The sequence below is a fragment of the Alexandromys fortis genome, unplaced genomic scaffold, assembly GCF_014885135.2.
Source record: "Alexandromys fortis isolate MF-2015 unplaced genomic scaffold, M_Fortis_MF-2015_v1.1 scaffold_9, whole genome shotgun sequence".
Lineage (NCBI taxonomy): Eukaryota > Metazoa > Chordata > Mammalia > Rodentia > Cricetidae > Alexandromys > Alexandromys fortis.
This window is the reverse complement of record NW_026067892.1, coordinates 14,544,156-14,556,191: the sequence shown is the minus strand read 5'-3', so window position 1 is coordinate 14,556,191 and position 12,036 is coordinate 14,544,156. Positions and strand designations below refer to the sequence as shown.

Here is a 12,036-nt window from a genome sequence, read left to right as displayed (position 1 = left end):
CTTACTGAGATAAGGATCTCATTATATATCCCTGATTGTAGACCAGATTGGTCCTTAACTCACAAAGATCTGCTTGCCTCTGCCTCCCAGTACCAGGCTTAAGGCATGCTCCATGATACCAGGCATCTTATTTTTAGTATGAAGTATTTTTTGTGGTTAAACAGCATTAGGATGAGGTTGCTATTTGGTTTTGAATAAACCACAAGACAGATTTCTCCAAGCCATGCAGTTCATTTTCACTTCATGTAAATAAAGCAATATGAGGTCTATATTATACCAAGTGGGTATAATCTACTTGCAGTTATTTACACTAGGTTAAAAAAAAATCACTAAATAGCAGGGTATAGTAGCTCATGCCTGTAATCCCAGAACCTGGGAGGTGAGGCGGGGGTTCCTGTGAGTTTCAAAGCTAGTGAGGTTAAATTACGAGACCTTGTCTCCAAAAATAACAAAAAGATTATTAAAGCAGAGTGTAGTCATCTCAGTTACCAAGGGGCCAGATCTTAGAGTTCATTGTTCTGATATCTCAGGGTGTATTTAAAATATGTTCATTATGAAATAATTTCCAATTATTCTTTTATCTTTAATCTTGTCATCACATTAATAGGCATGATTGTTCAAGCAGCCCCCCAACCCAAGTTCTTCTGAATTCTTAGCATCCTAGTGATTAGTTTTTATAAAGTTGCAAATGTTTGTATATAATGGAATCTTCTTTTTCCTTTCTTATATAATCATGAACACAATGTTTAATCAGCAAAAAGAGCAGCTATATTTAAGCATACACATACTTATCTTTTCTTAGTCATTTATATTGTTGTGATATAGTTTACACAGAAAGTTACTGACTGCTTTAGTTTGCAGGTGCAACAATTAGGCAATATAAATTAAAACAAATAAAAAAAGAAAACACACTAATTCTTGCCTCAAAGGATCTTATAGTTAATAAGAAAAAAAAAAAAACCAGCAATAGCCGTGAACAGAACGATCTGCTGTTTTGTTGTTGCTGTTTTCCCATGAAAGATTATTAAGTTTTTCCAAATGTTTTCTGTATCATTAAAAATGTATTTTTCCATACTCTATTAATGTGGTTTATTATGTTGATTGACTTGTATATTATGAGCAATTTTTTTTACTAACTTTTGTGAATAATATTTTATGCCAATTTCAGTTTATATGTTATTTGTTTACCTCAAGGATAGGATGGTTTGCAAAGCCTAATGTATTTTGTTTGCCTTTTCTTCTTTCTAATGATGAGATTTCAGGGCCTTTTGTATTGAATTATATACTCTAAACTACTAAACTGTACCTCTAGCTGCCTGTTTATTTTGGAAAATGCTTCCCAAGCTGCACTATTAGAATGGTCAGTTACACATAGATATTTAGTGTGTGTTTCAGATATGTTGGCTAATATGTGCTGATCAGCATTTTTGAATTACTTTTCTTACCATGTAGTCCTTTATGATTTATTTCCTTGTCAAAGTAATAAGTAGGATGCTTGTTCTAAGAGAGCACTACAAAGCTCCAGCAGTTGGGAAGTAAAAACAGGAGGATAACAAGTTTGAGACCACTCTGCTCTATATTATACCAAGACCTTATGTCCCAAACCTCAAAAGTTATGTTAATAATGTCTTATCTAATTTTTTTCATGGGTTAATATCATTGCTGTATGTTGCTCATAAAATGGTATGTTCTTTTTTTTTTTCCTATAGGTGTATGTGGAATTTGATGACCTTGAATGGGATAAACGGGAGTGGGTTAAAGTTTATGAAGATTTTTCAACTTTCTTGGTGGAATACCACTTAATCTGGGCCAAAAGAAACGACCCTAGCCAGACTCAGGGATCAAAGAGCAGACAAATTCAGTGGCCTGCACTGGTAAGATATGTTCATGTTTTATTAAGTGTTTTCAGTTGTTTGTTTAAGATGAATAAGCATCAAATGTAAATTGAGATGTGTCTGGCCAGCTATAGTTTAAATTCCTGAAAATTTTTTGATCTGGCAGAAGTTTCAAAGCACTATTGTAATTAACAGCTTTGTCAGTTTGATTAATATTTTTCAGCATATAGTTCTTAGTTTGCTCTATCCAGTTAGGTATAAATTAACTCAAATAGTTATAGGCCACTTGAGAAATAGTCATCTAGATGTTTTCTGTGTACTGTCGAACAGCCTTGGTGAAAGGAACTTCAAAGTGAAAGAGAGACACTTGAATTACAAAGCATTCAGTGACACATAATTGTTCTTGTTTACAGTGATACATGTTTAGTTGGTGGGTAGAATTCATTTATATCTGGAATTGGTTTAAGAAAATATTTTAATTAAGTTCTCATTAGTTTAAAGATGTCTTAGGGTTTCTGTTGTTGTGAAGAGTCACCATGATCACAGAAATGCTTATGAAGTAAAACATTTAGTTGTGACTTAAAATTTCAGAGGTTTAGTCTATTATCTTCATGGCAGTCATGGTGCAGAAGGAGCTGAGAGTTCTGTCTTGATCCACAGACAACAAAAGGAACCAGGCCACATACTGGGCATTGCTTGAATAAAGGAGATCTCAAAGCATACCCCCACAGTGACACACTTCTTTCAACAAGGCCACACCTACTCCCACAAGATCACACCTCCTAAATAGCACCACGCTTTATAGGCCATACCTGTTCAAACCATTACAGTTTTAGAAAACAAATACACGAACTAAACAAGATTACTAAATTCTGTTAGGAAAGCCAGGCATGGTTGTATCTAACACCAGCAATTTAAGAAGTAAAGCAGAGGTTTGGGTCAGGAGTTAAGATGAGCATCACCTACATGGTGAGTTTTAGGCTAGTCTGACATCCTAGGAACAAAAGAAAATTCTTGTAGGAAAATAACTGTTAACAACTATTACTATTTACTGGCAAAATATACAGCAAATAATGAGTAGGCAGTAATTCCTTTAAACTATTCTCATATTAGCATTGTGGATATCCTTTAAAAATCATTAAACTGGGCTGGAAAGATGGCTTATTAGATAAGAGCCTCTTCTAGAGGACCTGAGATTTGTTCTGAACACCCATTTTGGGTGGTTCGCAACTGCCTGTAACTCCAGTCCTAGGGGATCCAAAGGTCTCTTCTTACCCGCGGACACCTACATGCGCATGGCATGTTCACACAGAGATGCACACAAATACACATAAATAAAATTCTAGAAAGCAAAATGTTAAAAAAATCAACAGTGTTTTGGGTGTCTGATAATAACTGATGAATAAGCTGTGTTAGGCACTTTCAATCCCAAACCCTAATATTGGGGATTGAATTTGGGGCCTCATGCACACTAGGCAAGTCTTACTAATGAGCCAGTCTCTAGCCTTTCAAGTTTTTAAAAGCATAATATTCTTACATATTTTATAGCTAGTTAACTCTTTAATGCTTTTCTAAATGTAAATAGAAATTTACTTCATCTCCTTTGACCACTGCTTTTAAACAGTTTGAAGACATAACATGATTTTAAAAATAGAGACTAGGATGTAACTCAGTAGTAGAATAATTGCGTAGCATCTACATGTTCCAGGATTCAGTGTGAATAGAATAAGTAAATAAGACAAAAGGAGTGAATGAAGTAAGTTGAGTCAATAGCATTATAAAAGAAAATAAAATACTGAAAATGATTTCCATGAACTATAGTTTTGGATAAAATCTTCAAGAAACAAAGATACTCATTTTATTCACGGGCATAAACAAACTTATTAAATGAATATGTCCCAGCATTAACAACAACAAAAATAAGCCAGGTATGTGTACTGATACACCTTTGATACCAACAGTTGAAGCTGGGTAAGTTCCAGGCCAGCCTGCTCTACATAGTGAATTTCTGGCCAGCCAGAACTACATATTGAGACCTTGACTAAATAAACTAAGTTTCATAAAGTTAAATGTGGCACAAACATACTGACATGGATCAGCAACAACAAAAAAGTTAAGCAATGCTAACATACTTGTAAAGGGTTTCTGTACCCCAATATTAAGTCTCTCCACTGATGCAGTAATAATTAGAGTTAAGCCGAATTAAAAAAAAAATTAGGTTTATTGGTAAAATGCTCCTGTGTAATTCTCTGGCCCACAGAGAAGAGACCAAAAAGAAAGCTACCTGGCCTATCTCTAGAGGGCAGTTTAAATGCCCCATAGGTATGATTTGAGTATCTCTGGGAGAGGAGCTGCCTTTTTGTGGGGTTTCTGAGATGGGACATGATTTGGGGAGAGAGAGATAGAGAGAGAGGGGGGGGGGGAGGCAGGGTGAGGTGGAGCTTCCCCCTGAGCAGTTAAATTACTTGTTTGTTTTTAGATTTATATCACTGATGTGTGTGACTCTAGAGATCATCTAGTTCCTCCTTCTGGGAATGTTGTAGTTTTTCAAGTACTTATTATTTAATACACAATGTGATATACTAAGGTTAGATTTGGAATCATGACTACTATTTACTATGGGTTTATGGGCTAATAATACCTACTTTTAAAAATTAAGCAAGAAAATATATAGCTCAAATTCAGAATATCATTGGAATGTGTTTTGCCTTACATAGTCTTTGAAGGGTGTCTTTACAAGAACATACTTGTTACTTTTTTTTTTTTTAAAGGGGCTTACCAGAGCCAGCTGGGGTTTGATAATTTCCTGAAACTCATAGAACTTACTGAAAATTAATAAAACACTTAAGCCTCAGGCCGGTGGTGGTGGTGGCAAACACCTTTAATCCTAGCACTCGGGAGGAAGAGGCAGGCAGATCTCTGTGAGTTCGAGGCCAGCCTGGTCTACAAGAGCTAGTTCTAAGACAGGCTCCAAAGCCACAGAGAAATCTTGTCTCGAACCACCACCCACTTTACTTACTTCACCCATTTCACCCCATCCCATAAAAAAACATTTAAGCCTACATTTGCTATTTGGAGATTTTCAGCTAGTTTGTACTCCTAATTAGCTAGAGAACTATTTATTCAGGGAAAATGAAGAGCCAGAGCAAGGACAGAATGTCATCAAAGTCCACATGGGCAGGCAGTCAGAAACCGTCCAACCACCTCATGTAAAAGCAGTTTATTTTCTTGTAGTATGTGTGTGCATGTGTGAATATGTATGTGCAGGTGAATGTGAAGGCCTAGAGCCTCAGACTCCCTGAAGCTGGAGTTGCAGGTGGTTGTGGAGTCACCTGCGTTGATGCTGGAAACTGAGCTCTGAGCCTTCGCAGAGAGCAGTTTGTATCTTAGTCTTCTCTTCAGCCCTCTAAAGCAATTTCTAAACTGCTTTGTTTCTGTGTGTAAATGGGTACACACGTGTGTGGAAGTCAGAGGATAGTTGTCACAGTTCTATCTACTCTGTGGGTGCTGGGGGTCAAATTTATGTTGTCACACTTGGTAGCAAACACCTTCACCAGCTCAACTGTCTCACAAGCTCTGATTGTGAGTTAAAAGCATTGCTATATTGGTAATAAACATTTATATGTATTATAGGTGTATATATGTATTTGTATTTTGTGTTTTCTTTTGATCTTTTAGAAACGTTTTAGTTTTGTGATTATCTGTGTATAGATTTGTACATATGAGTACATATACCAAAGGACAGAAGTGGTCAAATCCGAGGTAGCTGTGATTTATAGGCAGCTGTGAACCACCAGCCATGGGTATTGGCAGCTGAATTCAGGTCTTCTAGAAGAGCAACTAATGTGTGTGCTGCTGTGCCCCCCTCCCCCAATTTTTTTAAAGGTCACATGTTGCTTTGTAGTACTGGCTTATAGCTTAAGGTCAGACTTTTAGTGGTCTCATGTTCTAAGGAAATTGTGTTTATCAGTTTTCAGTGACTTCTACCAAGACATCTCAGAGATAGTCTTTTTGTCAAATGTCAAAACTTTGTGGCTTATTGATAACACTTAAGTGCTTTCTTATCATTGGTAAGCATCTTTTGGCAAATGGATAGTAGATGGCTTGAGAAATGGCCCAGCAGTTTAGAGCACTATTTGCTCTTGCATGTTCAATTCCCAGCACATGCGCGCTCTTTATTCATAATCCCAGGGGATCTGGCAACATCTTCTGTCCTCTTCTGACACCAGGTTCGCATGTGGTGCTCACACAAACACACACACACACACACACACACACACACACACACATGCAGGGAAAACACACATGCATATTAAATAAAATTCCAAACTAAACAAAACATGGGTACTATAGTCATGTTCTATATATGGCTTATTTACTGTGTGAATTTTCTATATTACAATGGTCCACAGAGATTATAATGAAGCAGAAAAAGTCATGGCACTGTATAGTTTTGCTATGCTTTTTCTGCATTTGTTTTTTTAAATTAAGGTGATTTAAAAAAGTAATTTATTTTATGTTCATTGGTGTGAAGGTGTCACATCCCTTAGACCTGGAGTTGCAGACATTCATGAGCTGCCATGAGTGTGCTAGGAATTGAACCCAGGTTTCCAGTCTTCTTAACCTCTGAGCCATCTAGCCCCTTTTCTGGTTTTTTTTTTTTTTATGTGCACAAATACTTCTTTTGTTTTAGTTGCCTGGGTAGTCAACATCATAATATGCTTTATTGGTTTGTAGACTAGAAACTATAGTGGTATATTATTTGTGTTTTAATGAATAAAGCTTGCCTGAAGATCAGTGGGAAAAGCAGCCATACTAGTCAGCCACACTGGCCAGGTCGTGGTGATACACACCTTTCATCCCAGGACTCGGAGAGACAGAAGCAGGTGGATTTCTGTGAGTTCAAGGCTACCCTGGGGTATACAAGATTGACTCTGTCTAAAAGAGAAACAGCCCATCTCTGTGAAAGTGATCCCAGCACTAGGGAGGTGGAGACAGGAGTGATGTGTCTGGGCAGAGAGGAATGTTAAGGGGAAGAAACAGAAACTCAGTGTAGTGTGGAGTGTGAGGATTGGTGGAGACAGGGTCTTGCCCCTTCTGTCTGAAGACTTGGTAGAGGTGACAGGTCTCTAGTGGTTGGCTGCTTTGCTTTTCTAATCTTCAGGTTGAACCTCAGTATCTGTCTCTGGGTTTTTATTATTCATGCTACAAGAAACAGTGGTCTAGGTAAGTAGGCTTATACTTTCTAGAGTTGTGTAAATGTGTATTGTGTCATTTGTAAAAGACAGAATTGTCTACTGATGACATTTGTTAGAACATGCCCTATAGTAAATTGATATACAACTGTACTTAGCACATGTTTAGCTTTTAATTTTTTAAATTTTAATATAGTTATAATTGTTTGGGGCTAGAATTATGGTTTAGCAATTAAGAGCTCTAAACTCTTGTGGAAGACCCAGTTTGTTTCCATGAAACCAATGAAGTAGCTTAAAACCATATGTGACTCCAGTTTCCGCGGATCTGGTTTTGCCTTCTGACCTCTGTGGGCACCAGGCACAGAAGCAGTGCACAGACATGCTTCCAGACAAAAGACAAAAAATAAAAATAAAATGTATCTTTTTTTAAAGGTGAAATTGTTTTTGACACAAACTTTAGGATACCTATTTTAATTCATATTAGTAGTTACTTTATTGTTTTTAATGACTAAATTTATTTATTGAGAGTTTCATATATTCCAAGTTTCCCTGAAATTCACTGTTTAGGTGAGGATGGCTTTGACAGTCTAATACTACCTCAGCCAGGATTACAGATGTGTCACCATATCAGTCAGTGATACTGGAGATGAAATCTAGGGAAACACCATTAGCAGCTGACTTAATTACTGTTCTGTTGCTGCCAAGAGACACCATAAGCAAGTCAACATATAGAGAAGGAAGTGTGAAACTGGGGTCTTGCTTACAGTTTCAAGCATGAGTCTATGACTATCATAGGGGGAACATGACGTGGGGAGGCAGAGTTGGCACAGGGCCAACAGCTGAGTTTACATCTGAATCAGAAGCATGAGGCAGAGTATAAGAGACACTAGGCCTGGTGTTAGCTTTTGAAACCTCAAAGCCCACCCCTACTCCTCAGTGACACACATCCTCAACAAGGCCAGACCTCTCAATCTTTCCAAACCTTCAAATCCATGAACTCATGGAGCCATTCTCATTCAAACCATCATACTGCCCTATGACTGAGTTTATAAGCAGCAGAAAAAGTGTAGAGTACAGATTTTAAGTACTCTGGAGGTAGAATCAGGAGGATCAGTGGAGATCAAGGTACCCCTGAGCTACATAGAGAGTTTGAGGTACGGCTGTGTGATACCTTGCCTTAAAAAATGTGCCAGATGGCTTGGGTAAGGCACTGGTCCCCAAGCCTAGTGACTTGAATTGTGTCACCATAATCAAATGAAAGGAGATAATTGCCTTCTTCAAAATTGTCCACTTGACTTTCCCTGTGAATGATAGGGTTCACAGGAATGGCAACCTCCTTCTGAAAATATTAATAATGTAATTTAAATATTTAAATCCACAATCAAAGGCATTTTAATTAAGCTAATTTGTGTTATAATGTGGAATGATACTTTAAGGTTATTAAAACTAACTTCAGGGCTGGGGTATAGTTCAGTGCTCATGCTGGCTTCTTGTGCTAGAGACTCTGGGGTGTGGGGGCACTAGATGCAAAGAAGAAGAGGAGAGATCAGAAGCTTACCCTTGTCAGGTGTGTCCAATGTAAACAACAAAACAAAACAAAAACCTATTCATACATCTTTTGGCACTGCAGCACAACGTCACCCATAAATTCATGCTCTAGGACTGTGTAGTTGTGTTACAAAAAAAACCCCAAAAGACAAAATAAGATCTCCTGCCCACAAAGCTTATATTTAATCAATTTTACAGTTTTATGTTTGGTTATTTTTATAGCTATCCTTCTTTAGTGGCATGTCAGCTGTGGGCCACAGGTTATACACACAAATGTTATTTAATGCATAGACTAATTTATAAGAGATTATTTCTGGAATGTTGTTGATTTTGCACATTTGGAGAAGATCTATATTTACTGTACTGCCGGTCATGATCTCCCCCCATCAATATATGTCTCCATTTATTTATTTCTTAAGTTAAATCTCTAGATAAAGTTGAGTTTTTCTTCCCTACAGCTTGAAAATCTTGTTCATTAATCTTGTATTCTAATGGCATTAGTTATTTATTGCTCGTAAAATCTTATAGAACACAGAGAAATACAGTTTTGTGTAGTGAATTTTTTCTTTGCCAGTGAAAATTTTTTCAAATGTTCACAATGTTGATTAAAACACAGATGAGTTTTGTTTATAGTCATTGAAGTCATCATTATGTTGCTGAAGGCAAAATAATAACTGCTTTGAAAGAATTTTCTAAATTAAAAAGTACACGGAAGGGATTGGAGGTGTCACCTTGGTAGAGTGTATGCTTAGCATACTTGGGGCTCTGGATTTAATATCTAGTCCTAAAGAACAAGTCACTATGACAGTACCTTTTCAGTTTGTGCTGTAGCACACGGAAACTATAATAAGCATATGGCATATTAATTAAATAAATAAAGGTGGCTTTGTAAGTATCTGGGGTTTCCTTGAGTGTTATACCCTTCCCAGATACTGTAAAGCTACATAAGTAAAATTCTGGGACACTACCTTGTTCCCTACTGGAGTCATACTAATTGGAATTAACTGGTATTATGATTTACCTTTAAGAGTAATATTACGTTATAAATTTTTCATTGCTTCTTAATTATAAAAAGTTTCTGCTTTTATTCTTACATAATACTGATTTTAAAACTAGATGGGCTTATCTCCTAAGTACAGAGACTTGTCTGTGAATATACTTTACCTCATAATTATCTTTACAAGGGGAAAACAAAATAATTGAATCATTAGATGCAGATAATGAGTCCCTTTTAAATACTACTGAGGCATCTGGCAGAATTTTTAGTGTAGACCATATACTGAGTTCCTCAGAGAGGATAGGCTAGTCTCTAGATTTCTACCTCTGTCTTTTAGAAGTAAGGTCAAGCAAAACAGCTCTTTGGCATGAAGTACATTCTCTTAGTTGACTTGGCACAAAATGGTGATCAAGCCCAGGACATTAAAAAAATCATCATAGATCCTTTCCTCTAAATAAAAAGAGGACAGAGGCAGAGGAGAGTTTGTAACAGACCTTCATGTATTTAGTGTTTGAGTCAGAATCTGGTTTGATTATTCTTTAGGTCTGTTACAATACTGTATGTAAACTTGAAGTTGTGTTTGCTTAATAAGTGGGGGTTCCTTAATTAACAGCTATATCATTTGTTTCCTATATCCCTGGTGTTCCCACCTCTAGCTGTGCTCTGGCATTAGGTGGGACTGGCCATGAGATGCTTCTTGAGAAAGGGTACTTGAATGGCACATTTTAAAAGTATGCATGTGGACTTAATACTTTGGAAATATAGCTTCTTTGATTTTAAATGTAAATCTTTGTGTTGGAACACTTCCTAGCCCGCTAATCCAGAAACCCGATGACATTTTATTTTCTGACCACCCCCTTCTGTGGTTGTTGGTTTTGTTTTTGTTTTTGTTTGTTTTAAGATTGTCGAATGTTGTCTTTATAGCCAAGTTTCTGAAATTTGATTGTTATGTCTCTTTGAATTGCAGTATCAAAGCTTAACTTTCTTCAGTCCTGGGAAATAATTCTCTTCTCTCCTTTCTATTTTCTGTTTTCTCTGGTGATAGGCTCCCTGTTTTTTTTTTTTTCCTCTCAGGAAGGAATCAGTCTCTGATCAGTATGAGTCTGTCATGGTTCTGGGTACAAAGTAAGGAGGAAAGATTAAAAGTCTCAGTCTTTAGCTGTAAGTCTGCAAATTTGTTTGATTTTGATCAAGCACAGAAGTGACTTTGGGTTATTCCCTTAGAGACCTTATTGTTGTTTTAAGTTATCTCTATGTATGTGTGAGTGTATGAATGATGGAACTTGAGCTTTAGACTACTAGCCTGACCTTCAACTTCCTTCTGCCTTCTCTGCCTTGAGTGCTGGTATTAAAGCCATGCATGAAAAATAAGGTAGAATGCTTGACCACAGTGTGTCCTCATCTTGATGAATATAGTAGTTGTGATGAACGATCATCATTATCAGTTTGACTGGGCTTAGGATCACCTGGAAGATATACCCTGAGATTGTCAATGAATTTTTAGAGAGGTTTCACAGAGAAGGGAAGACCTGTTCTGCATATGGACAGCACTATTACATGGTCAGTGTCCAGGGGTGAATGAAAAGGGAAAAGGAGATAAATGGGTGAGCAGATCATTCACTGCTTTCCTTCCCCATGGCTGTCATAGCTACCTCATACTCCAGCCACCACACCTTTCTATAGTTACAGAGGACTGTACCCTCAAACCAGGAGCCACAGCACACCTTTCCTTGAGTAGTTTTAAGTGTTTTGCCGCAGTAACAAGAAGAGCAATAAATCTAAAGGTGAGCCCTGTAGCAATTAATTATATTTACTCCAATGTTTAGGTAATGTATTACTTCAATAGTAGTATGATGTTAATAGTTATTATTATTTAACATTCTTACAATTCTATAGATTGAAAGATGGATTTAGTAATTATTGAACTTGCATACATATTTTCAAAATACTTTGGGTTTTGTTGTTCTTGTTGCTTTTTTGTTTTTGGTTGGTTTTGGTTTTTTGAGACAGGGTTTCCCAGTAGCTATGGAGCCAGTCCTGGAGCTTGCTCTGTAGACCAGGCTGTCTTCGAACTCACAGAGATTCGCCTGCTACTGCCTCCCGTGTGCTGGGGTTAAAGGTGTGTGCCACCACCGCCCAGCTATATTTTAGAATTTTTAAGATAAAAATGCAGAATAAGCATTATGTATTAAGAAGAATATAGCCTCCTCTCACACATAACCAGTCTAAAGTTTGAAGATCAAAATGCAGAAGCTATAATGATCCAAAAATATCTAAAATTAGTGTCTCACATATATTTCAGTGTAGAGTTGGGAGCTGAACCCATGATCTTGCATATGTTAGGTAAATGCTCTACCACCAAATCATAGTCCCAGCCTTCATGGAGGTATGTGTGTGTGAAGTGCATTATTACCTGACCACTTACTGTTGAAACACCTAATGCTTTTTATATACCATTTGT

General features: G+C 37.1%; 1 protein-coding gene across 3 annotated transcripts in view; it reads left to right on the top strand.

Moving 5' to 3' along the window:
• Nucleotides 1-12,036, top strand: part of Jmjd1c (jumonji domain containing 1C) — a 165,386-nt gene that overhangs the window by 61,842 nt on the left and 91,508 nt on the right. For all 3 annotated transcript variants that reach the window (XM_050142652.1, XM_050142644.1, XM_050142637.1), the window contains exon 2: nucleotides 1,710-1,874. In XM_050142652.1, coding sequence (XP_049998609.1) covers nucleotides 1,710-1,874 — 165 coding nt within the window. The remainder of the gene's footprint in view (nucleotides 1-1,709; nucleotides 1,875-12,036) is intronic.